Genomic DNA, 27315 nt, shown 5'->3' with positions numbered 1-27315 from the left:
CCACCAAACAACCTGAGTGTGGTGAAAAGAGGAGGAAAACACAATGAAACAAAAGTCAAAGCTCAAGATTTTACAAAAGAACATTCATTACTAAATAACAGAAACAAGCATTTCTCAAGCTTTTAGAGAAGATAATTCATTACTGGTAGATTAAAAAAACAAGCAGAAGAAGAGAGATTGCCTGCGAGAAAGCTCGAGAACTCGCACGCGTTTCGACCGAGAATCGTCCGAGCAACCTAGAACTGCTAGTATTCCACACATGACTCCTCTAAATCTCTCTCAAAAAACACAGAATAACAAAAGAACGAGTATAAGGTGATGATGAAGAAAATGGTGGAAAAAGATCAGAGTTTTTGTAGTAAAAAGAGCAAAAACACTTGGGTTGGTGAAACACTAGACACATATCAGAGGCTCTACCACAAATCCACTATTTATAGAGAGAAATGTAGAGAGAGAAAATTGTAGAGAGAGCAGAGAATTGTCGAGAGAGAGAGAGAGAGAGATTTCAAGCGGCCCCGTTGCATCGCGTGCAGACGACCGACTCTTTCCATGTCACATGCCGAATGGAGATCATACGTTCAGGATTGAAGCATGCAAATTAAGAATCAATGGCATGGATAAATCTTAAGTGGATATAATTTCCATCACCATTGATCAAGTGGCTAAAAGCTAACCTGTGATGGATGATAAATTGATAGATCAAAGGCTGTAATGTGGCAGTGGGTCCATTGTTGGAAAGAATAATCATCCTCTGTAATTTGTTTTTCTTACTATGTCAAATTTACAGTGGATAAACAAACTCTCTTTTCAAGGGTATTTTGGACACTTTCCATCAGGTAGGGGTATTTTAGTCAATTTTCTATGAGATAAGGCATTTTGGTCATTTTCTAAGAGATAAGAGACTTTTGACTATTTTTTATAAAATAGGGGTGTTTTGGTTATTTTAATGTTTTGGTCATTTCTAATGAGGACGTAGTATTTTGTATATGATTGTATTTTGGTCATAATTTATAAAATATGGTACATTTTTTTGGGAAGTGATATTTTGGTCATAATTTATAAAATATGGAACAACTAGGGGTCAGTTCCTCTACCTCACCATCCACACTCAACTTCCACCGACAAATCTGACTAACCCGCGTCGGCTTCATTACTTTTGATTAAACTTGATACTTCTTCTTCTCTCTCACTGTAGACAAACATCTGGTTCGTTCTTGGGATTTTCTTGTTTTCTAGAGGAGAAAGTATGGCAGTAAGTTGGCTAGCTGAAAAAGTTGTATCCCATCTTCTTGATGCAGTGCTTGGCAATTTGACGCAAGAAATGAAATCTATATGGGGTGTTGGTGTTGAGGAGGAGCTGAAAAAGTTAGAGAGGAAAGTGAAAGTAATTCAAGAAGTGATTGAAGATGCTGAGGAAAAGCAATTTCACTCTAAGGCTGTTGGAAGTTGGCTTCGTGAACTCAAGAATATTGCTTACGACGCTGATGACGTATTGGACGATGTTGCTACTGAAGCTCTACAATTATCTACGTTGAGGGACCAAGGTCAAACAAGCAAGAGACAGAAGGTAAGGGGTTTTCCAGTACATCTCCCCTATTTTCCAGAACAAACGTGACATAGCACGTGAGATAAGGGAGATTAGTGGAAGGTTAGATGTGATTGCAAAGGAAAGACATGACCTCAATCTCGAAATAAGAAGAGACGGAGGGAGGCATCTCCAAATCGAATCGAGCAGAGCGACGGGAAACTAGCTCTTTGGTAGACGAATCTGATGTGATTGGTAGACAAGTCGACAAAGACAAAATCATACAATTGTTGGTATCATCATCATCTCATAAATTGTACTCTGTTATTCCCATAGTTGGCATGGGTGGGCTTGGGAAGACTACTCTTGCTCAATTCGTCAACAACAATCACAGGGTAGAGACGCATTTTGTGTGTGTCTGACAATTTTGATGTATTGAGAATAACAAATGCAATTATTGAATCTGCAAGCGGAAGCAACTGTGGTCTCTCAAACCTGGATGCCGCTCAACGTTGTCTCCGAGAGAAGCTCAACGCCGAGAAATTTTTAATTGTTCTCGATGACGTTTGGGGTGAAAATCAAATTCATAATTGGGACCGTCTACGAGCTCCTTTTAGAGTTGGAGCGAAAGGAAGTAAAATTATCATGACTACACGAGATGAAAGGGTTGCAAGGATGATGGCCACAATTCCTTCCCACGATTTGCAGGGTTTACCAGATGATGATTGTTGGGAATTGTTTACTCGGCGTGCATTTGCAGGACGGATTTCAAATGCCCATCCGGAGCTGGAGGAAATTGGTAGGCAAATCGTGAAAAAGTGCAATGGTCTTCCTTTAGCAGTAAAGACATTGGGGGGCATCTTGTCTTCTAAAAGGAATGTGAGTGAGTGGGAAAGCATCTTGACAAGCGAAATATGGAAGGATGATAAAAGTGATATATTACCCGCTTTAAGATTGAGCTATCGTTACCTGCCAACCAATCAAAAGCAGTGTTTTGCCTACTCTGCCGCATTTCCTAAAGATCATCGGTTTCAGAAGGATCTCCTGGTCCGGCGATGGATGGCTGCGGGCTTCATTCAACCCAAAGGAAGGACACTCCTAGAAGATATAGGTGGGGAGATATTTGATGATTTATTGCTGAAGTCTTTCTTTCAATATTCTAGTGAATTGTGTGGGACTCCATTTTACGTGATGCATGATCTCATGCATGATCCAGCAGAATCTATCTCAGGTGATGAATGTTTTAGATTGGAAGATGGTACGTCACAAACCATCCCTGAAATGGCCCATCATTTATCATGGATTGACATCAACGGTTCAATGTCTGTGGAGGCCTTGAACAAATGTAAGAGAATATTGGAACATGGTACGTCACAAACCATCCCTGAAATGGCGCGTCATTTATCATGGACTGACGTCAAAGAGGGTTCAATGTCTTTGGAGACCTTGAAGAAATTTAAGAGACTGCGCACTTTACGACTGTCCATTGACAACCAGATTCTCAGTGATGCATTGATGGAGTTGAGATGCTTGCGTGTATTGGATATGAGAAGCTCTAAAATCGACAAGTTGCTGGATTCAATTGGCCATTTGAAACATCTACGCTACCTTGACCTCTCTTACACGGAGATAGATGGGCTGCCTGAATCAGTAACTAGTCTCTGTAATTTGCAAACGCTAGGTCTGGAATCTTGCGAGAATCTTGAAGGGCTACCCAAAGGTATCACGAATCTAGTTAATCTACGACATATTGCTCTAAGTTGGGACCGGTGGGGCTCGATTTCTGTGCCAGGAATTGGAAAATTAACTTCGCTCCAAACATTGCTGAAATTCAAGGTGTGCAAAGAGAGTGGTTGTCAGATAGGAGAGTTGAAGAACATGAGGAACATTAAAGGAAGACTTGAGATTTCGGGCCTCGAGGACGTGCAAAACATAGAGGAGGCTAAAGAAGGCAATTTGAAAGATAAGAAATACCTTAATGAGTTGAGTTTGAAATGGCACCGATCTGACAGTTCACAAGATGGAAGAGTCAATGATGATGGGGTATTGGAAGGCCTCCAACCCCATGCCAACCTCAAAAAATTACGTATAATATCCTACAGCGGTGTCAGTTTTCCAAGTTGGATGTCACATCTCTCCAATCTGACTTGCATTACCGTTGAGGATTGTAGAAATTGTGAACATCCCTTTCCTCTTGATTGCCAGCTACCTTCTCTTTGTAAGCTTACCTTACAGAACTGCCCCAAGCTGCAGACGACGTTGCCCGCTGACCTTCCTGCCGTCACAGAGTTATATATAAATGATTGCGGAGAATTGAGTGCCCTTCCGAGGCTCTCATCTATTCCAGACTTAAAACTCTATAGATGTGGCGTGAAGATGCTATTAAGCTTGACAACGCCTTGCCTTGTCTCTCTTCAAAGGTTAAGCATAGGAGGGTGTGATCAGTTGGAGTGTTTTCTCGAGGAGGTCTCTTTGCAAGATCTAACCTCTCTCCAACATTTGCAAATCTTTGGCTGTCTACGACTAAAGTCCTTGTGATACGGAGAGGGGGGGCTTCCCACCACGCTCAAATCTCTAGAAGTTGACTATTGTCCTAAACTCAAGTCCATGCCTGCCCGACTGGAAAACCTCACCTCCCTTGTAGAGTTATCCATTGTCACTCAACTCCCGCTTTTCTCGCAAGAGTTAGCACTGCCCACGACAATTGAAATCCTCAAAATATTTTCATGTGACAATCTCATGTCCTTGCCCAAGGGGATGCAAAGCCTCACCTCTCTCAAAGAATTGGTAATCCGTGAATGTCCTCAACCCCATTCCTTGTTTCCAGATGAGGAAAATAATGACTATGGGCTGCCCACCGAGCTCAATACTCTAGAAATTCACACTTGTCCTAATCTCAAGTCCTTGCCCAAGGGGATGCAAAGCCTCACCTCTCTCACAAAGTTGGAAATCAGTGGCTGTCCTCAACTCTTTTCGTTATTCCCTGATGATAACAACAATGAGTATGGGCTGCCCACCACTCTCATCCGTCTTTACATCGGCGGTTGCAAAAATCTCAAGTCCTTACCCAATGGGATGCAAAACCTCACATCCCTCAATCATTTAACTATTGGTTGCTGTCCTGAAATATCATCCTTGCCAGAAGGTGGCCTCCCCACCACACTTGGATATTTGTATATTTTTGGATGTCCTAAATTGAAAGAACGATGTCAAAAGAACAACGGCCAAGATTGGCCCAAGATACAACACATCCCCGGAATTAACTGCTGGTAATCGTCATCTAGACAAAGGTGCGACCACTTTCCCTGTTTAAACATTTTCTACCATTAAAGAAAGTAAGCCAAGGACTAAGAAAAAGGATGGGGTTTCGATTTTTGGATTAAAGGAGCGTATGAAGATTAAAGGATGGATTGTTGGATTACTCTCAGTTCCTCTACCTCACCATCCACAAAATTAATAATTTGTTTATTTTCATTATAACAAAATTGGAGCATGTTTGTCTGCTTTTTTAGAAGTAATGTTTTCCAAAATAAGAACTAGGATTCTAACCAGTACCGTGTTGGATTGTATATGCTCTCTGTTTTAGAACTAATGTTTTCCAAAAAAGAGGAATGTTAAAATGAAGAGCGTCCTTACAAAAATAAAGGAAAAGGGTGCTCCCATTGGATCCATTTTGCAAAACCGTATTTATTATGGCAGTGAAAAAGGCAAAGTTAAAGGAATCATAAATGCTTATAAATGAGGTTTGGCAACATGGATCCAATGGGAGCGCTCTTGTGCTTATTTTTGCAAGGGCACCCTTCTCTTTAGCATTCCTCATTTTGAGATGTGTGCTCTTATCAAAACTGAGCATGAGTTTTGGATGTCCCTGTCAAAACAAGGCTTAAAGATGTCTATCTATTAGTACGAGTGGCCTTACCGAAAAAGGGAGTGGGGATGATGAAAATACCCTATCTTTATATTAGAGTTTCAATTAGGATGAGATACTAATTGACGTAGCATCCCAACACATGGAAGGCAACAAAGTAGCGTTAATAGCAAGCCTTGACAGTCAATAGCAAGCTTTGATTTATTTCCTTATTTTATTGGACTAAGAGTAGGAGTATTTTTCCTTATTTTCTTAGTTACTATGTCTGTACGATTTGTTTTCCTATTTTAATGGTTTCTTACTTTATTAGTTTCTTAAAGTCAATAGGATGATTTTCCTTATCTGGTTAGTTGCTTTATGTCAATAGAGCTAATATGTAATGTGAGAACGTGAGAGGCATTCATTCCATTATTGCAATTACAAGATATTTTTCTCTATATCTCTTGATCTCTCTTGTTCTTCTTCTTCTCGGGTGGATTCTAGGGTTTGCAAATTGTGCGCTTCGTCTACAATTTTTCATTTGCTCCGCTACGCTAGTTGGTATCAGAGCCTTGATTATTTGGACTGATGGCAACTCGAGACCGAGAGAACAACCACAAACGATGCTAATCGTGGAGAAGTCTTTATGAAGGCTGTTAGAATCAGTTTTCCTTTTTCCTATTCTGTTAGTTTAGATTGTCTTCTATTTAGGTTATTGTCATATTTAGAGTTTCCTTATTTCCCTTTTCACATTTTGCTGATTTATGTTTCCTTATTTTGCTTCCCCTAATTTCTATATAATGTAGATGCCGTATGGCTATTGAGCAAGAAATAATCAAATTAAGTGCAGTTTGCATATTGGAGGTCGAGTTTCCTCGAATTAACTCATTGGATGCCTGAGTTTCCTCGAATTAACTCAATCTTTATCTTTTCTCTATCATCTTCTTCCTTAATTTCTTTTCTAATAGAACGGTGTTCTATCAACTTGGTATCAGAGCACTTTCCTAGTGCATGATGCTGACTCGCCATCAAAAAGAGTTTTCCGGCATCACTGACCTCCAAATCTATTCCACGGCGGATGCCTTGAAAGCTGAAATCAAAGAAGAACTTGATGCAATTTATCAAGCACGGTTCAACAACATTGAGACGGAGTTGCAAAAGATCATGGATCTTCTTCTGCAAACACGACTGTCACCTTGCGTGAAGTTAGGAGAGCCTCTAAGTGAAGAGTTCAGCGAGACCACCGTCGAGAAGGCTTACACAATAAAAAAGAAAAAATTAAACAAAAAAAGAGAAAGAAATCAGATTGAAGAAAAAAAAAGCCACAAAAAAGGGGTTAATCATTATCAGCGTTCTCAAGTCCAACAACGCCGACGCCAAAAAATTTGGCATGCCTCTCAACCTTTCCAATGCCACAGAAAAGATCCTCACCTGAAACCATCTGTGAATAAATCTAAAAAAATACATCAAAGAAGCTTTGCTAACTCCGATACAATATGAAACGGTGTTAATCCAAAAGTTTATGTTATTTGAGATGGTGTTATTTAATCAATCATCTGTACGTAAACAAACAACACCACCCTCTCCTTTCATCTCCTAATTATTTTCTATTCATTCGAGACTGATCATCAACCCACGGCCCAGATCGCACACGATTGGCCTTGGAACGTCGAGCATGAATGGATACAACACAATTAACAGTCTGGATCATACCCAATCTGGATCATACCCGATCGGACACTAGCCTTTTAGCACGATCCAACGCACCACTTTTAGCCCGATCCAGCACTAGCCGTTAGACTTATTCGAGCATGATCCTACGGCCCGGATGGCACCCGCTCGGGATCACCAGCGAATCGTGATGCATACGTGTACAGTGCAAAGTACACCCCACTGCCCACGCCGCGTGCTCGGGGTGTAAAACCAGTAGTGTGGCTAGTGCAAGGCTGCTGTGACAAACAAGGTCCAGGTTGTGGTGAGGGCAGGGCCATACGATTAACGTTTACAGAAACACCTTTAGATAATGGCTATTATTATAAATATTCTGAGGGTATTTTTGGAATCTGTGGAAAAAAAATTTGGATCGTGTCTCCTCGACTGTTTTTTCTTGCTCGTCTTGATTCGATCCAAAAATATGTCGGATATTACGGTGGAGATTGGAAATATGTCCATGGATCCCCTTTATGTGCCTAGATCCCTTCCATCAAGGTTTGAATTCTGATTTTTTAAAATCTTGTTTTTTGAGTCAAAATTATCATTTGGAAAATATTTTCTTAAAGCGTTTGGAAAAGAAAAACTTTTCTTTTGGAAAAAGTCACTTTTTACAAGAGCAAGTAGAAGTGAGTGCAAAAAGATAGTCCCACATTGAATGTTTAGAATGTTGGACAGGCTTCTTATAACCACTTTACCCGTAACTAATTATTTTTTTTAAAGATATGCGTGCTTTTCATTGGGATGAAGATTTTAGAGTCTGACTCTGGTCACCATAATTTTTGTGGAAGGAATTTCTTGAATTTTATATTATTTTTTTTCCATATCTGTCTAGATCCGCCATTAATTTTGGTGGTTCTCTTAGCACAAGAAACAATTGTCATGTATTAACGCTGTTAATAGAAAATGCAGAAGGTAAATGGTTTCCATTGTTAGTGTTCGATACAATATGAACACCGGCAACGGATCTTAGCGATTCAACATTGAGAAAATCACAGATAACAATATGGAATAAATTGAAATAAGAAAAAGACAGACCGGAGGCCATGAATCTTGTTTTTCTTTCTCTTAAGGTTTTTCTTTGCTACACAATAGTCGGTGATGGGGACCGGTTTCCTTTCTCTTCAAGCGTGGATTCTCAAAGTTTGGAAACAAATTCGTTGTGTGCAAATAGGACCCAAGAGTTCTTTTTATAAGCGTTTGTGGGAAGAGATGCGACTCCTCATCGCGCCGATCCCTCTCCCCCCCAAACGTCTCTTTTAAACGTTTATACATTTTCACATAAAGTCTTTTCATTAATGACTTTTCACAAAAATAATTAACTAACCAAATGATCTCGACCATCGATCTTGCAAAAGCCACATCCACCGTTAGGATTATTTCCTAACATTCTCCCACTTGGCTAGCAAGATCTTTGAGCTAAACATAAGGATCATAACTTTAACTTAGTTAGATAATAAACACAACATTCCGTTCAGCAAAAACTACCAACAATAAACCATGTAACCATTTGGTCACCAACTCTACCCAATAGCCTACCCCATGATTATATTATTAGTAATTCGTACTAATATGAATGTAAAAGCATACATGCATAAGATGTAAACATGGTCCAAAACTGTCATCAGACACATTCTACCTCTTATTAACAATCCATTTACATAATGTGCACAAAATGGAGCGGTAGAAAATAATCATAATATATATCAGAATCATAAAATATAATATGATCACAACAGTGTATCTCAATACCAAATGCAGACTCCCACTATCATAGGCTATCAAAAGTGTCAACAAATCCCATGCGCGCTACATGCTCTCTGAAGAGCTTTGGTGACAAACCTTTAGTCAAGGGATCCGCCAACAAAAGTGCGGTGCTTATGTATTCCACAGATACACGCTGATTCTGAACTCTTTCCCTCAGAACAAGATACTCTAGATCTATATGCTTCGAGCCGTCTCCAGACTTGTTGTTCTTGGAAAAGAAAATCGCAGCGGAATTATCACAGAGAAGTTTCAGCGACCTCTCAATTGAATCAATCAAATGAAGCCCTGAAATAAAATTCCTCAACCATAAGGCGTGAGCCGAAGCCTCCGAACATGAAATAAACTCCACCTCCATAGTGGATGAAGCCATCATTCTCTACTTTACGCTTCTCCAAGAAATAGGTCCTCCTGAAACATAAAAATGTAACCAGAAGTGGACCACATAAAAATGTAACCAGAAGTGGACCACATAAAAATGTAACCAGAAGTGGAACGATGGGTGTCCCGACAACCAGCAAAGTCAGAATCAGAATAGCTAATCACCTCAAGGTTATCTGATCTCCTAAATGTGAGCATGTAATCTGAAGTCCCTCGCAGGTAACGCATAACATTTTTGGCTGCCTTCCAGTGATCCAAACCTGGGTCACTCTGGTACCTCCCAAGCATGCCAACTGCAAATGCAATATCTGGACAGGTACAAACTTGAGCATACATGAGACTACCAACTATAGGGGCAGGACTAGGGGAGCATTTATCCATGCTGAATCTCTTAAAGGATTTTCTCTATATAGGTCTTCTGAGATAATCTCAGCAATCATCGAGTCCTATCTCGATGAATCTCAATTCATATGACATAGGAAGCTTCACCAAGATCTTTCATATCAAAATTCCTTGAGAGGAATTGTTTTGTTTCTTTCAGCATGCCTAGGTTACTACTAGCAAGTAGTATATCATCAACATATAACACTAGGATGATGAATCGACTCCCACTAACCTTAAGATATATGCATTGATCTACAACATTTTCCTTGAACCCAAAACTAGACACTACCTCATGAAATTTCAGATACCACTGCCTAGAAGCCTGCTTAAGTCCGTAAATAGACTTTTTAAGCCTACATGCTAAGTGCTCTTCGCTCTCAACCTTAAAACCTTCAGACTGAATCATATAGACATCATCATGAAGATCACCATTTAAAAATGCAGTCTTCACATCCATCTGGTGTAACTCTAAGTCATAATGAGTCACCAAAGCCTTAACTATCCTCAAAGAGTCTTTCCTTGATACTGGAGAGAAAGTCTCTTTGTAGTCTATTCCCTCTTTCTGAGTGAACCCCTTAGCGACTAGTCTGGCCTTATATCTTTCAATACCGGCCTTAGAGTCTCTTTTGGTCTTGAAGACCCATTTATAGCCTACAGGCTTGACCCCTTTAGGTAACTCGGTGAATTCCCAGACACGGTTCTTTTCCATCAAGAGCAACTCATCCTTTATGGCTTCAAGCCACTGAGCTGATCGGTCACTATTTATGGCCTGACCAAATGAAAGTGGATCATTATCCATTTCACCGTCGTAGTCACACTCGTTTAGATAGACAACAGTCATCTGAGATAGCTGCCCTCCTCTCTCTCTGTGATCTACGCACAGGTTGCTCAGCGACAATCGTCGCTTGAGCATCAGGAATGTGGGGCGAAACCTCCAATGTGCCATTTGGTGCATCAATATCCTCAGGTGGAGGAATCGACACTACTCTTTCTTGGATTACTGGTATTGGAACAAATACTCGATTCTCCTCAAAAGTAAGTGACCTAGGCACAGAACTCCCACTGAGATCACCATCCTCTAAGAATACAGCGTATCTAGTCTCTACAATCTGGGTGCTATGAGTAGAACTATAGAAACTATAACCCTTAGACCGTTCAAGGTAACCTATGAAGTAACAAGATATGGTCCTAGCGTCTAACTTTCTCAACTGTGGGTTATATATTTTGGCTTCAGCCATACAGCCCCAAACATGCAAATATCCTAGCTTAGGCTTTTTACCGGCCCATAACTCATAAGGGGTCTTAGCCACAGCTTTACTCAGTACACGGTTTAGGATATGAACGGCTGTTTGCAACACCATTTAAGCGGACCTATTTTAACACATAAATGAAAAGCCTATAAAGCAAGACAGGAAGTGATAGTAAAAGAACAGGAAATAGAAAGTATTAGAAAAACAAACCTGTAAGGGAGTTTCTTCACCATTATCCTCAGAAATACTGGCCATCAATAATCCCCACTCGGTATTTATTCCAACACCAGTTACCTGGATAGAGTTTTCATCAGTTGTGGAAGACAAGAGCTAATAAGCATGATAGACAGAGACCTTCAGTACACCAGGAACAGCCAAGGTGTTTATATTTTCATGATAAAACCACAAGAGGAACGTAGTAGTTATTACCATTAAAATCATCGAAGATACAAAATTGAAAAAGATATATTCAAAGATAACCAAGTGAAAAATAGCAGCCATCATAAAGTATAGAGTGATTCCTGTTATTATCAAAATAGGGTGAGAAGACTTCTACCTAAGGTTCCCACCCTCTCTGCCAGGGTCATACTCCCTGATAACTATGAGAAAAATAAGAGTCCATCTATAAGATAAAAGTGACTCCAGTTATTATCAAAATGAGCAGAATCGGCAGGGAGGACATCTACTGAAGGTGCACACCTTATTAATGTCAAGGCAATTGCTCCCTTCAGAGCTATGTCACAAATATCTCCGATATTTTCAAAATATGATGTTTTTATCGCGACATTTTGGTAAAACAACAAAACCGAAAAAATCCCAAGATTTTAAAATATAGCGATATTTACATTTTTATCATAAAATATCGCGCTAATATCAAAATATTATCCCGATATTACGTTATTTTATTTTTTTTATTTTTTATTAAATTTTATATAATTATATATTTTTTAAATAATTGAATTTTTATCGTTTTTTCCAGATATAAACACAAAAAATAAAAAAAATTAATACATCCTGAGATTTTTCCTTGCCGGGAAATTCCCGAGAACAATATTTGTGACATAGCATCCAAGTGAAGGAACATCTTTACTGAATTATTCATAAATACTTTTCACAGCATGACACAGTGCTAACAAACTGCGCAAAACAAATACCAACCAACAGGATAGCGATACATCCTCCTCGCCAATAGGCTTGTAAATGAATTTGAAGAACACAGCTACAATGTGCACTTTCTTTTCTTAATCTACTTATGAATGTTTATTTCTACAAGAAATATTGAGAATAAAATATCTCCCTTCAGAGCTATGTCACAAATATCTCCGATATTTTCAAAATATGATGTTTTTATCATGACATTTTGGTAAAATGACAAACTCCAGAAATAATCCAAAGATTTTTAAAATATAGCGATATTTTCATTTTTATCATAAAATATCGCGATAATATCAAAATATTTTTATCGTTTTTTCCAGATATAAACACACAAAAATAAAAAAAAAATCAATATATCCTGAGATTTTCCCTTGCCGAGAAATTATCGAGAACAATATTTGTGACAAAGCGTCCGAGTGAAGGAACATCTTTTCTGAATTATTCATAAATACTTTTCACAGCATGACACAGTGCTAACATACTGCGCAAAACAAATACCAACCAACAGGATAGCAAGACATCCTCCTCACCCGCAGGCTTGTAAATGAATGTGAAGAACACAGCTACAATGTGCACTTTCTTTTCTCAATCTACCTATGAATGTTTATTTCTACAAGAAATATTGAGACTACCTTCTCCAAGTCAGACTTTACAGAATACAATGGACAGAAGAATTTGGAAATAAGTGCAACACGAGCCTGGTGGTCTTAAAGAAATATCTTTAAATGACTCAGCAAAAATCACTACAAAACAATACATGATCTGTAACCGCTATTTTGAATATAAGAACACTGAACTAAACCTCGACAAAACACTTCACTATTAAAATGGGGGACTGAAATTTGTCACCACAGAATTAGTCTCAATTGTCTACAATGTAAAAGGAGATGTTTTCATGCTGGGGTGATCTACCAGAAAAGAAATGGATAAGAAGCCCTCACATCCGATTTGAATTGAAGTACATGCCAACAATAATTTTCAGGTAGATAAATATATGGGAGTTGATATTCCTAGCCCCTTATTTGTGGCTCCCACCCTTCTCTTGAGTTTCAGTCTTTTAGTTAACATTTTCTTAAAGTGATGAATATGCCCCTCCATTAAATTCTAATTTTGGGCCTCACCGCCAATTTTCTCCCATCTCGTGCTTGCTAATTCGATGATGTTATTTTTTAAAGTGATGAATATAGAAGACATAAGACATGCGACTTTTGTAAGTGTAGAAAAGTAGGAGTAATTAACAACAACGGATATAACATCTTATAACATACAGCACTCACTCAAAACTTAAATTTCAAATAAGCAACACAACAAACAAGAAAATTGATAGTTAATTTGACAAGAATGACATCCTGAAGCAAAATATAGTTACTTCGATGAATAGAAATATTCATGAAGCATCAGGTACTGGTTAATGTTGGGCATAAATAGGTATGCAGGTATCATAGGTTCAAGATTAAGATGCGTCTAAAGACAACACAAGTCCACAAAAAAGCCCTCTTTTTCGTTTGTAGGTAACAAAATGCCCTCTTTATTGTAGGAACGGGAACTATATTCCATACAGTTGCGAGATGCGAGATCGTATAGCGATCAGTCAGCAATGTCATAAAGAGAAAACTATTGTAATAATGCTTACCAACATAGTACCATAGCCATCAGCCACCTTGCACCCGGACACAAGAAATGGTGCCTTCTGATCCTTGTGGACCTATAATATAATATTGTATTAAGAATCATTTCTCACATTCTTTATGAGATGATAGTAAAGAAAGTAATAAGAGCTTACGATCTTGCTTTCCCCAGTCATACTGGATTCATCAATCGCAAGTGAGTGGCCAGCAATTAAAATACCATCCGCAGGGACCTAGACAAAAATTTCCACATAGCCAGCAAAATCATAATATGAAAATGCAAATGTTTAATAGAAAAAATCCATACTACTTAATGTTCACTTACTTGATCACCAATTTTGAGAGGCACAACATCACCAACAACGATGTCGAATATTGAAATATCAATTCTTCTTCCACCTCTAATAACCTGCATATTGGACACAGCACATGTATTTATAAAATAAAAAAAGAAATTAGCAAACACATTAATAAGAAGAAGAAAAAACAAGTAAAACATCCTCACGTTGTTAGAGCACACACCTCCAACCGAATATTCCGCTTCTCCTCATTTAAGTTTTGAAACTGAAGTGACTGTCTGTAATCACTGGTAGCTACGAGGAAAAAAATAATAACAACAATTAGTATATTAAAGCCAACAATTTCTTTATCACAACAGCTTAGAGTGTTCAATATTCTTTTGACATGTATCAAAATCTATCATGAAGAAAAATCATCAGACAAGATGTAAGATAGTCTTCCCCACCATGGTTTCCTTAGCAACAATAGTTTGCTCAATGTTATTCTCTCAATTACATGATCTTCATACCATTAGATAACCAAAGCAGCCAAACAGCTTAGAATTTCTTCATCTTGGAAGATAGAGATGAATGCTTTAGTGAAAGGAAGTAAAAAATATAAGACAAGAACAAGCAAATAGAAACTAAGAAAGTGACAAGCAGCACAGAAGGAAAAAAAGTACAAGAAACTAAAAAGAGTTAGGTATTGATAAATGCGAAGAACACCCTTTCGAGCCAAAGAATTCTCCATATCCTACTGCTTGAAGAAATATGCATGAGGGTAGGAAATAATCCTTTGTAAAATCCCTGAAAAGGTCCATGGTATCATTCACTACACCGAGGACACTCATTGCACCGAGCCTGGAGTCGTGTTGACAGAGACATTGTTGTGGACACATGTGAACATGATTTTAGAGATCCACACTAGAAATAGCAAAATAACTACAAGTTTCCTTATTTCTTTATACTTGACTTCCTAATAAAGTGGGCCTAATATATTATTATCTAATATGATATTTAATAAGAGTATTTGACTTCACCTGCCCATTTGCTTTAGCTTTTAGCCTTTAGCACTTTGTCTGACTTCACCTGCCCATTTGCTTTAGCTTTAGCCTTTAGGGCTTTGTCTTACACGTGAATTGGTTTTGTTACTTTTACCATGTTACTGCTTGGAGGGAATGAACGTTTCTACTGGTTTTAGCTCTTGGGATGTTGGGAGCCTCGTACGAGACTGATGCTCGAAGCTCTTCTTGGCAGGACCTTGTTGTTGCTGCTTGAAGTTCTTAAGGGGATGTTTCTCTTCTTCTTCAATGGACTATTTTTCCCCTTTTCCATTTTCTTTTTATTCTATATTTTTCCCTTTTTCTCTAATCCTTCTTCAATGGAATATAATTTTCGTTCGTTTTTTCCTCTTTAATGCATTTTCCCCTTTCCCTGCTTCTAGCCGAGTCCATGTTCTAGTTTCTTTCTTTTTTTTTGTTTTGGTGTTTTGGTGGAGACGGGAAGTGGGGCGGGGTGCCGTGTCCGACACTTCGTGATCATATCAACACATGACACTCGTGTCCATGTCCATAGATCATAGATTGTTATTAATGCAAGACAACAGTTGCTTTTGTTTTTTGCTCCACAACCAATCAAAATGTATGGCTTGAATAGCAAATGAAAGATGCTAGGATGCATTTCTCTTCTCTCTTAGTCTTTAGATTACAATTATATTACCAATCAGACAAAAAAGTGCTATTAAGTGACTAGACCAGCACTCGTCGGTAGGCTGACAAAGTAATGCAATGAAAAACTTGTTTAGGTAGTATCCAATCGAACGAAGTTGCATAAACTTCAAAATCAATGAAAATAATGATGTATCGATGCGCCATACATATATATATATATATATATATATATATATATATATATATATATATATTAATTATGCAAGAATATTAATTATTGAACAGTAAAATCAAAAGGACGATATTGCATATCAAACTGGTCCAGCAAGTGTTATCCTTATCTTAAGTTCCATACCTGTAAAAACTATAACAATAATAACAGCAAGCGCAATGCTTCCGCCATCATACCATGCTTCTTTGATTCCCTAAAACAAAAATCATTAGAGATTCAACACTTCAGTTGTAACAAGAAACATACAAGATACAACACCAAGTAGCATCATGCAGAAGATTCATAACAAGAAACCCTCTGTAGCCATTAAAACCAATAGACAAAAAGGAGATGAGAAGACAACGTGTCATAGATAATTATCAAGAACATCTTTTGTTGGCAATTTCTAAGATATTTTAAAATTTTGAGGTTCTAATTAGAATAGTCTGAAAAAACTTTTAGAAAAAATATAAATAAACAAAGTGAAGAGGTAAAATAATAAATGAATAAAAGAAATAATATAAATAAATAAAGTGAAGAATCTTTCAAAAAAGTGAAGTAAAATAAGAAATGAATAAAATTAAAATCAATATTAATATAAAATATATCAGGACATCTTCTAGGGAGATCTTTCATAAACCTCTTTTGAAAATGTAATATAAAATCTCAGAGTCAGATATTTTGTCACCATGAAGTATGAAAAGAATTAAAATATACATAACCAAAGTGGGGATGAGATTTAAAATGCCAAACTAGGTAGAAATGGAACATAATAAAGTGCAGTTGGGAGAACACCTAGAGCTCCTCAACAAGATAACCCTTGTTGGTTGGGATTATAATTCTTTTTCACAATTTTTCAAATTTTTACATTTCTTAGTTATTTTATGTCCATTCGATACTTGTATGTATCAGCTTTCTCCCTATTCTATTTAATTATTTAATTGTAAAATTAACCATATAGAAATCACAAATCATCGTTTCATTCTTGATTAGACCACACCAAAGTCATTGGCCTAAACAAGTTGAGCCATGCTTCGCCATGGACAGAACTCGGACGGACATATAGGGGAAAATGTTTCTGGTCCGTCGGACCAGATTAAATATATGGTTCGTCGACCAAAAATAGGGTGGGCCCACGTTGTTTCGGTGATCCAAACCATTCATCTGATGAGCCCTGACATAGATAGGGTGTGCCCAAAAAATCATCTCCATAGGATCATCCTAACCCTTCGATTTGTGGAGGTTAAAATGGAAGTGGGCCCATCCTATTTCTAGTCAACGGACTAGATAACTTATCCGGTCCGACGGACCAGAAAAAAAAAAAAAATATATATATATATATATATATATATATATATATATATATAGAGAGAGAGAGAGAGAGAGAGAGAGAGAACATTTCCTACACACTTGTGTAGGTAAGTTACCTACACACTAGCTTAAAATACAGTGGGGGCCCACATTGTTTGGGTGATCCAAACAATTCATTTGAATGGTCCTCACATAGATAGGGTGTCAACAAAAAATCAGATCTATAGGATCATCCCAACCCTACGATTTGTGGAGGTAAAATGGACGTGTATAAACCTTCACAAATTAGTCCATTTTTTGCCTCCATAGTTTGAATAGTTAGGATGATCCTATGGATCTGATTTTTTGTGGACACCCTATCTATGTGAGGACCATTCAAATGAATTGTTTGGATCACCCAAACAATGTGGGCCCCCACTGTATTTTAAGCTAGTGTGTAGGTAACTTAACTACACAAGTGTGTAGGAAATGTTCTCTCATATATATATATCTGTGTGTGTGTGTGTGTGTGTGTGAGAGAGAGAGAGTAAATGAAGTATGTGCAGCTGCACAGATAAGCTATCTGTGCATGGCTCACAAACCATAGTGGGGGTCACATTTTTTGGGGGATCCAAAGCATTCATTTGGAAGGCCTTCCATGGATAGGCTGTGTACCAAAAATCAGCCCTATAGGATCATCCTAACCCAATCAAAGTTGGAGGGGAAAATGGACAGACATTGTTTCTGCCCATTACCTCCCCACTCCCCCCCCACACACACACACACAAATGGCAGGGTTAGGATGATCCTAAAGGGCTGATTTTTGGTATACACCCTATCCATGGAAGGGCCTTCCAAATGAATGCTTTGGATCCCCCCAAAAATGTGGCCCCCACTATGGTTTGTGCAACCATGCACAAATAGTTTATCTGTGCAGCTGCACATACTTCATTTCCTCTATATGCGTGCGTGTGTGCGTGCGTGCGTGCGCGTGTGTGTGTGCGTGTGTGTGTGCGTGCGTGTATTCAAATTAGGGGATCTAGGAGCAGTATTACTTACCAATCCAATTTATTTGACTTCTTATTGGGTTTGGTATATATAGGAGAAGAGGTGATCAAACCTGGGATAGGAAATAGGCTAGGAATTTCAATTGTAATGACTATAGCCAAGCTATGAGTGTTACTCCATGCAAATGTTATAAGATCCTATGGCCCCAAGATTCCCGGCATAAAGCTTTTCCGTGACAATAAAAAAACAGCTAGGAATTTCAATTGTGATGACTATAATCAAGCTATGAGTGCTACACTGCGCAAATGTTCTAAAGATCCAATACGCCCAAGATTTCCCAGCATAAAGTTTTTCCATGACCTAATTCCAAAACAATTTAAAAAATCAACATGAAAATATTGTGAAAATTACTTTAAGATTAGTAGATTACCATTCAAAATAAAATTACTTTATAATGAACACAATATTAAGTAGAATATTAAGAAGAGGAGGAAGATGAAGTCTAGAACAGTTCTCTGTTTCATAATTACAAGAATACTGACTTTTATACATATCATGGTCCAATGACCAACATACCCCTTCAGCCCTCCTTAAACAATTCATCTATTTTCAATACTCCCCCTCAAACTGGCGTGTTTTATTACCATAAGGCCGTTTGCGAATACCTGCTACTTGTTTTTTACAGGATACATAATAGGGATATATATCCCCATCCTCGACTTTTCACGCATATAAAATGGTAGTCTATATCAAAATGTGTTGCCCTAGCATGAAAGAATGGGTTCTGAGATAGTTTGATAGCACTCTAGTTATCACAGTATAGCACATTACTCTTAACCAAGGTTTTAAATTTCGGTTTCGGAATGCGTTTCGGTCCTCACCGAAACCGAAATTTCAGCCGAAATTTCCGAAATCTTGGCGAAATCTGACGAAATCTTCTTAACGCCTATTTTATAGGGTATATAATTTCGATGAAATTTCAGTAATTTCGGCTGAAATTTCGTGATAATATTAAATAATGAATTAAAATCAGATTTTTGGGAGATATTCCTTAAATTTCGGCCTGAAATTTCAATCGAAATTTCGACCAATTTCGGTCGAAATTTTGTAACGTTTCGATTTCACCCAATTTCAGTTTCGGTTTCGGTCTCAACCGAAAACCGAAATTTCGAATTTCGGTCGAAATTTAAAACCTTGCTCTTAACCATGTAAGTTCAACTGTAGCGGATGCCATGGACTTGTACCCTGTCTCTGTACTTTACCTAGCTACAATCCTTTGCTTTTTGCTACTTCAAGACATTAGATAGTCACTACAAATGCAATATCCTGACATTGATCTGTGTGTATCTGGTTCATCCGCCCAGTCTGAATAGTCAAACACCCCGACTGTCTTATCATGGTGTTTTCTGTAGAGCAATTCATGATCCAAGGTGCCTGTAATGTACCTCGGTAGCCTGTAAATACTTCTCACTGGGATTATTCGATATTGACAAACCGATTCACTGCATAGGTTAAGTTAGGTCTGGTGAGGGTCAGATATTGGAGTGTTCCAACCATGCTCTTACACGCGTGAGGATCATGAAACTTGTCCTCTTCCACTGATTTTCTTCTTTTGGTATAGTTGAGGTGTACCAGCCAGCTTGCAATTCATCATTTTAAACTTGTGGAGGTCTATGACACACTTCTTTGGCTCAGGCATATCTTCTTCTTGGATCTTTCAATCACTATTCCCAAGAAAGTATTTCAGCCCAACTAGGTCCTTCCTATCGAATGTATTTGGATCTCGGACCTATCACTCCTATTATGATTATGTCACTAAAACCAGGCGGGACGGCTAGCGAATGCCATGTGTATGTATGTAGGCGGAACAGGTGCTAGTGAATGCCATGTGTAAGACAGAAAGATCAAAATCTTGAGAGTTGTAGTCGGCCACCATCACTTTGTAAAAGTAAATAAGGAATCAAACTTCGATGTTGGTCTTAGAAACCACAGAAGTGGGTACTTTTAAAAATGCTAGAATAAGCACAAATGCACACCTAGAAACCATCACATAAGAAAGACAACCATCCATAATGGCTTAACTAGGGGTCTGTTTGGTTGCACAAAAGTCGGCATGGCTTAGAGGTTTTGCTTGGCATTTGGATGCCACGTCAGCAAAACCCGTTGTTTGGTTGCCAATAGAGCATGGAAACCCTTGGAGACTAGCAAGGAAAGTCTCTTGGTTAATCATTCTTTGTCTGGTGATGTGCCACCCTTGTCTCCTCCCAACAAAATCCAAGCAAAAACCACCAAAATGGGTAATGACACCCCCTACCACTACGGCACTACTCTACAAGGCTGACAACCAAACACTACTTACTACTATACTACGAGGTAAGCTCTAGGGAAAGCTAAGGCTTGTCTCCCCCATGTAGACTACTTACACCACTACTCTATGAGGTAAATACCTGCAAGAAAACAGAGCCCTAATGAAATGTAAGCACATGTTAAGAAAAGTAAGGTTCACTCTAAACATAAATATTTCACTTGTTTTGAAAGATGATGATGGTGTCATTTCTTTTACTTTTCAGCTTATTAATCTTATTAATGGAATGAGAATTAGTAGTTCACTATTTCCTAGATAAATGAGGTTATTGGTTATGTGAGTGCATAGAAAGGAATCAAACTTCAAACTTCGATCACCACAAAAGTTGGCAAGTCACCCGATATTGATGTATCGGTAGAAGTTTAAAACCATAGATGTGCCATTTAAAAAAATAAAAAATGTTTAAAACCATAGGTGTAACATAGGTGTGCCATATTGCTCAGTAACAAGTGTATGAAAAGAAGAAAAATCTGAAAAGATATCAGATTTGAGACGAAGAAAATAAATCCAAGTATAATTTTATTTTTATTTTGAAAGTTGACATATTTCATTAATTCTCAGAAAGAGCATCCGGGACAAGCAGGGATGCATTACAGGAGAATAACATGAAAATTGGCACAGGTATACCTGTAACCAATGAAGTACATTTACAGAACAAAACGCCAAATGATTCCTTTCCTCCCTCCTCTAACCTATCTTACTTATATTATCCATTACATATTTAGAGGTTTTCATCTCACAACCTTTATCGATCCTCAGTTCCTTGAGCGTATAATGATGGAGATTCCCAGCCCAGAGTGCCTCCATTCAGCGAAAGACCAGTCTCTCAAGCTAATCATGGGACTTCAACCTTCTTCTAGTGCAACTGGGATCTTAAATCCAAGTATAATAGAAATAATCATCAACAAAAATAACATAATAACAAGAACCATATCAAGAATGAAAACAATATTTTAATATTTTTATTGGAAATACAAGGAAGTTCCCAATGCATACCTAGTAGTTGACAACTTTTTTTTGTTTTCTTTTTTGAATGTTCTAAAATACCTAGTTGACAACTGGGACAGTTGAAACCTGGAAACTTTTTAAAATGAGGAAGGAAATAAACGACCAGAAACTAGAAATCATAAGGTGTTAGAATTGGTGTGGGGCAGGCAATGATGCTACACCAACAATGAAGGTGAGGAGACTGTTGCAAAAAAGAATTTGACACTAGGACACTCATGTGAAGGCAGCAACTCTGAAGTTTCCGTCAAGAAGCACAAGTTTCCACAAACAATACCTTTAGCGAGGAGCTTCACTGTTCACAAATCTGTCATAAGAGCATGGGTGGGGATAAGGATAAAGTAGCAACCAGATGGGATGTAAATTCGGAAACAGAAAGAGATTTGCATTGAAATACTTGGAACAACATACAAATCAGGAACATGAAGAAGTGGAAATGGATGCAGTACCAACAAAGGTGATAGAAAGGAAGATTGATCCTATGTGATGATACGAAGAGAATCGAAATAAGGACGAATGGAGGATATGTTACCCGAGTTATTGTTATTGACAATGTGATGTTTGCACTCCAACTATGGCGCCCAAAGCGTATGATGGAGAAGTGAGGGATATGTCTCGCATATAGTGAGCAAAGCAATCGTTGAGCCTCCTCATGATTGAGGCTCATAGCTATAATATCAATCCAGTACAGTATGATTGTGGTAGCCACAGATATTTGACAGTCATAGAATACTGGGGTCGATGAAGCGACACGATATGGCCTCAGTGTACTTGGAGCCCAATGGAACTGAGGATTAGTACGAAGAATCCCACCTTGAGGGCGTTGGGGTCCACCATATGCTGGTCATGCAAGATAGAGAACATGTCATACACCCTGAAATGTAGGTTGCTAGTACTGGGGTGGAAAATACCCACGCTCTAACCATTGCCTCAGCCACAACCTCATCCATAGGTGGTGTTGCTGGATGAGTAGAGCACCTCCAAGGTGTCATGTCATACTAATCTGAGTCGTGGACTTAAAAGGAGCCACCCAATAACTCAGTTGCAGACATCATACCCTCCAGCTGAAAAAGAAGATCCAAAAGCACGAAAATCCTCATCAAGGAATTTCTAATCATAAGAGACTTGGTGAAGGTAGAATAGTCAGCAACAACGGACTGAAGTGTGTATCGGACCTTATCTATGGTTGCAACCTGGTGTTGGATAGTTGAGAACAGATCAAAGAGGGTCTTCCTCTTCATGAGATATTTGTATATGGTTAGTTCCCCTTTTTGTTGTTCTGTGGTGCAACCTGAAGCTGTATAAATCAGGCCTCCGATCGCCCCAGATAGAAGTGGAGGGCCCTCCAAAATTCTTGGACCTAGCATAGAACCTTGGTGACAATGTGGAATTAATTGAATCATAGGCAGTATTGTGTTCCCACTGTGGCAAAAGGCCAATTTGAGTGGGAACTCCTTTAGTCTCTCCCTCTGATCTTTTTTACTTTAAAAAGTTCATCAGGGAGTGAAGTTGACCAATCCATAGAAGAAAGTTGTCACGCGAAAGTTTGATAATGGAGAACATGTGATAGGAAGAAGATGAAGTGTAGCAGGCATGGGAGGAAAGAAGAGCCATTACGAAGAGTGACAAATAGGAGACAAGAAATCAAAGGTAGAACGGAGGAAAATAGGAAAGGAAAAAGGAGAGAAGAAATGATAGCAAAAAATGGCATCAAAAAGGAAGGGAATGGGGAGGGCAAAATCCAATGGAGATGGGAGCACAGAGCTGGTTTCGGAAAATTTGACTTTGAGAGAGATTAGCTCAATCTCTCTCAATAAGATTGAAAAGTAGTAAACATGGCCAAATCTAGTTTTAGTTTGAAGCGGTCTTATACACAAAATTGAATAGGAATGCAATCCCTAGCAAGGTTAGATTGAGGAACTACTCCCAAAATTTCAAATATGCACACAGAGTGAAATCAAATGCAAACTCCAATAGAGTGAGGATTCTTTAAGAAATCAGCTCAATCGCTCTGATACAGTTTACAACTAAGGGTTTTAGTATCAGATCTGAATAGGATGCCCAAAAACGGAACTCTTAATGGTTTCATCTATTAGGGTTTTCGCGAAAAAGAGCAGAGAGATTAAAACCCTAAAACCTAATGATAAAAACTGAAAACCCTAAACCATAAAATGAGAAAATAAATAAAAGCTCGAAAAATCCTAATAGATGAACTACAAAAAAGAGCTTAGGTTTTGCGTACTTACAATGTTTTCTTTGAGAATGATCCGAGAGAGGTGAGGGACGGCGAGGAAGATAGAAGCAACTTCGATCCAGAGAGCTTTTCCGCCCAAATCACGTGGGAGTGAGGGTTTTGGATTTCTCCCAAATCAAGCAAGAGAGGGAGATTGAGCTTTCGTCTGCTTTTTTCGCCCCAAAAATCGACCACTCCAACACAGAGGGATTTCGCGTGAGAGAGGAAACCCTTGAACCAGTAGAAACCCTAGTGTGGAGACAAAACCCTCGAACCAGATAGAGAAAAGAACTCGCATTTGGATTTGGATTTGCGAGACCCTCGCGTGGAGTCTTTTTTGTTTTGATTTGAATGTCCCAGATGAAACTCATCCAACGGCGGAAAGTCTTTAGGCGCTAAATGAAGTCTCTGGAGTAGATAGCTTATCTACTCTAGGGAGTAGGAACTCTTCTCTCTCTCTCTCTCTCTCTCTCTCTCTCTCTCTCTCTCTCTCTCACACACACACACATATATATATATATATATATATATGAGAATAGAGTTCCTAAGGTGTCACCTCATATAGCTTATATGAGGTGGCACTTAAAAACATAAGGGGCCCACTTTGTTTGGATGATCCAAAGCATTCATATGATAGGCCCTCACATAGATAGGGTGTGCCCAAAAATCAACTTCATAGGATCATCCTAACCCTTCCATTTGTGGAGGTTGAAATGTATGGGTATAAACCTCCATAAATCTGCCCATTTTTAACCTCCATAAATGGAAGGGTTAGGATGATCCTATGGACCTGATTTTTTGTAGGCACCATATCCATCTAAGGGCCTTTCAAATGAGTGGTTTCGATCACCCCAAAAATGTGGGCCCCTTATGTTTTGTGAGCACCACCTCATATAAGCTATATGAGGTGACACCTTAGGAACTCTATTCTCTCTCTCTCTCTCTCTCTCTCTCTCTCTCTCTCTCTCTATATATATATATATATATATATATATATATATATATAGAGGAAAGTGAAGCTACACCACCGGTGTAGCTAACTTAGCTATACCGCCGGCTTAAAATACAATGGGCCCACATTGTTTTGGTGATCCAAAGAATTCATTTGATTGGCCCTCACATAGATAGGGTGTCCACCAAAAATCAGCTCCATAGGATCATCCCAACCCTACGATTTGTGGAGGCAAAAATGAACGTGTAAAAACCTTCACAAATTTGTCCAATTTTGGCTCCACAGTTTGAAGGGTTGGGATGATCCTATGGAGCTGATTTTTGGTGGACACCCTATCTATGTGAGGGCCAATCAAATGAATGGTTTGGATCACCAAAACAATGTGGGCCCATTGTATTTTAAGCTGGCGGTGTAGCTAAGTTAGCTACACCGGTGGTGTAGCTTCACTTTCCTCATATATATATATATATATATATATATATATATATATATATATATATATATATATATATATATATATATATATAATTCCATTGGTACTATTTAATAACATACAAAAAATGTGAAAAGTTTAGAAGAAAGTCCAAGTCAAAAGTAACTGTCCAGCAGTCTTATTTCACTTGAATTGTTCGTAGAAGCTTGTGCTCGTGCTAAAACAGTAGTTATATGAGACACATTTGGGAAAGAAACATAAAGTTTCCACAATGGATAAGTATGTTGGCACTCCACTAGCTCCACACAGTACATTTCACCATAATCGTCCTACTAATTTATTGACCACAATAAAGAATGCCAATCCTACTAGCACAACTTACTAGATAAGGAAGACTTGACTGAACAATGTTGAATGAATATAATATCATCAACTTGCCAATAAAGCATGAGCTCAACAAAAGTAGTTATATTGGCCAACTTGTCTCGAAATCGTTAAATAATTTTTGCATCAATCATTTACCCTTCTTAATCCTTTATCATAGGACATGGACTCAAAGGCCCTAGCCGATAAGATTAAGGAAGCAGGAACTAATTATTTGGCATTTTAAACGCCTTAACAGTGCAAAGTGATGTGTCGTCCTCAAGCAAAGCATACAACAACTCGGTATACTAGCAACTAACTCAATAATGGCCATGTTGTTGCACATTAAAGTAGCTCTTACTAAGACTAGCAAATGAAATCAATGTCAACAAATGAGGGTTTGAGTCTCTATCAGTGTTTAAAAAAGCAGATGTGACGCAGAACGCATCCAAGGAAAATCCCTGTCGACTCGGCACGGACGCGATCATAACTCGGGAGAGTCAAAGGAGTTTTTATTGATTTTGTAGGACAAATGCGGAATGCGGATGTTGTGCAACTTGGAACACGGCCAGGGTAAAAGGGAGCGATTCGGGCGAGTTCCGAGTCGAGTCAATGAGCTTTTAGACACTGGTCTCTATAGCATCTATCATTGCATTACAATAAAAATGGGGGTCACACACCAACAAAGAAGTCATGTGATGGCAAGGAAAAAAAAAGGCCTTTATGTCATGATTTATAAGCTGGTTATTCAACAACAGACAAAAGGTTGGCTCCACAAATTTTTACTACAAAGTAACATATTAAATAAGACCGGAATGGACAAAAGGATTGAACTGCACTAACCCACCAATGCAAAAGTGCAAAACATGACAAAGGTTGCATCAATGATACAGATATTTCATGCCAATTGAGAGATTGCCGCCATTAAACAATAAACATAGTCAATACTGACAAAACATGCTAAGATCACACTCACCTCCGTTTTTATGCCGCTGCTGCAGCTACCACCAAGATGATAAGTGTTAAGTCTTGCCAAGCTTCCCAAAGGAAAATCTACAATGAATAAAACAAGTGACGTGATAATGCACTTAGCAACATAATCTCCATAGATGAAGACACGAAAATGGCAGTTAGAAACTCCATGTTAGGCCAAAGCATACCCAGAAACTCCGTCCTTTTTTTCGAGGATATGTGTTTACTCCAAATGCATTCCTTCGACGCAATATCTCGCTATCATCACCACCACATCCTTTCTCTAGGTTCGTTTTTAACAATTTCCCTATCCCTTCAACCTGATGAAGCAACATGATTAGAAAAAGCAATACATAAAGGGATGGAGTGGGGAAACAAAATAGGAAGAAACAAGTGAAAAGTTTTAAGATGTTATGTGGACTTGCCCCCCCATATTCTTGTAAAGCAGAAAAATCTTGATCCATAGTCATTGCAGCAAGTTGCTCTAGTCCAATTCCATAACCACCACCGGGCACAGGTAATCCTACTGAAGTACCTAGAGATAAGTGAAAAGCCATGCCTGAGCGTAGTGAGGGTAAAATCATAGTGGCGTAGGCAGCAAATTTAAAAACGACTCCGTGGTGTCCAAAATGGGCATGTTGAATCATGCAATTAGATAAATGGTACCACGTTAATAGGACTATCTTAAACTAGTAGAAAGTAGTAACCTAAAAGGTCTCCAGTACAACAAGGGAAATGATTTTAGCACTCCACTTTTTTGATACGTGGAGAAAGCTTCTTGTCTTTTAGTGTTTAAAGGGCTGCCAGAAGGTTATTTGCAGTTCCGAAAAAGCTGACAACCCCAATTAAAAACTGTTAAAGTATAAAAGATAAATAATGCCCTTCTCCAAC

General features: G+C 38.4%; 2 protein-coding genes across 2 annotated transcripts; one reads left to right on the top strand and one right to left on the bottom strand.

Moving 5' to 3' along the window:
- Nucleotides 1-1246: 1246 nt before the first annotated feature.
- LOC143879093 (putative disease resistance protein RGA3) lies at nt 1247-4063 on the top strand. Its single transcript, XM_077381282.1, has 2 exons — nt 1247-1567; nt 1925-4063. The coding sequence occupies exons 1-2, from the start codon at nt 1247-1249 to the stop codon at nt 4061-4063; spliced, it is 2460 nt and encodes an 819-aa protein (XP_077237397.1).
- Nucleotides 4064-8784: 4721 nt separating this feature from the next.
- LOC143879092 (calcium-transporting ATPase 5, plasma membrane-type-like) lies at nt 8785-26981 on the bottom strand. The gene is made up of 11 exons (XM_077381281.1): nt 26850-26981; nt 26613-26682; nt 26429-26505; nt 15948-16017; nt 14167-14237; nt 13970-14053; nt 13800-13877; nt 13650-13721; nt 11072-11155; nt 9393-9520; nt 8785-9257 (listed from the first exon to the last, which is right to left on the bottom strand). The coding sequence occupies exons 1-11, from the start codon at nt 26979-26981 to the stop codon at nt 9119-9121; spliced, it is 1005 nt and encodes a 334-aa protein (XP_077237396.1). The 3' UTR covers nt 8785-9118.
- Nucleotides 26982-27315: the final 334 nt, after the last annotated feature.

Source organism: Tasmannia lanceolata, unplaced genomic scaffold, assembly GCF_043159265.1.
Source record: "Tasmannia lanceolata isolate RefF3 unplaced genomic scaffold, GAP_Taslan_0.1 ptg000006l, whole genome shotgun sequence".
Classification (NCBI taxonomy): Eukaryota; Viridiplantae; Streptophyta; class Magnoliopsida; order Canellales; family Winteraceae; genus Tasmannia; species Tasmannia lanceolata.
This window is presented reverse-complemented; position numbering and strand designations above follow the sequence as displayed.

What these genes read in the sequence shown, in the direction of transcription:
- LOC143879093 (XM_077381282.1), top strand. Translation starts at nt 1,247, where the DNA reads ATGGCAGTAAGTTGGCTAGCTGAAAAAGTTGTATCCCATCTTCTTGAT. An exon ending in AAACAAGCAAGAGACAGAAG is followed by an intron (nt 1,568 to 1,924) that starts GTAAGGGGTTTT and finishes ATCACAGGGTAG; the next exon opens with AGACGCATTTTGTGTGTGTC.
- LOC143879092 (XM_077381281.1), bottom strand. Translation starts at nt 26,981, where the DNA reads ATGGCTTTTCACTTATCTCTAGGTACTTCAGTAGGATTACCTGTGCCC. An exon ending in AGCGGAATATTCGGTTGGAG is followed by an intron (nt 14,054 to 14,166) that starts GTGTGTGCTCTA and finishes TCCAATATGCAG; the next exon opens with GTTATTAGAGGTGGAAGAAG. An exon ending in GGAGATCAGATAACCTTGAG is followed by an intron (nt 9,258 to 9,392) that starts GTGATTAGCTAT and finishes TTTATGTTTCAG; the next exon opens with GAGGACCTATTTCTTGGAGA.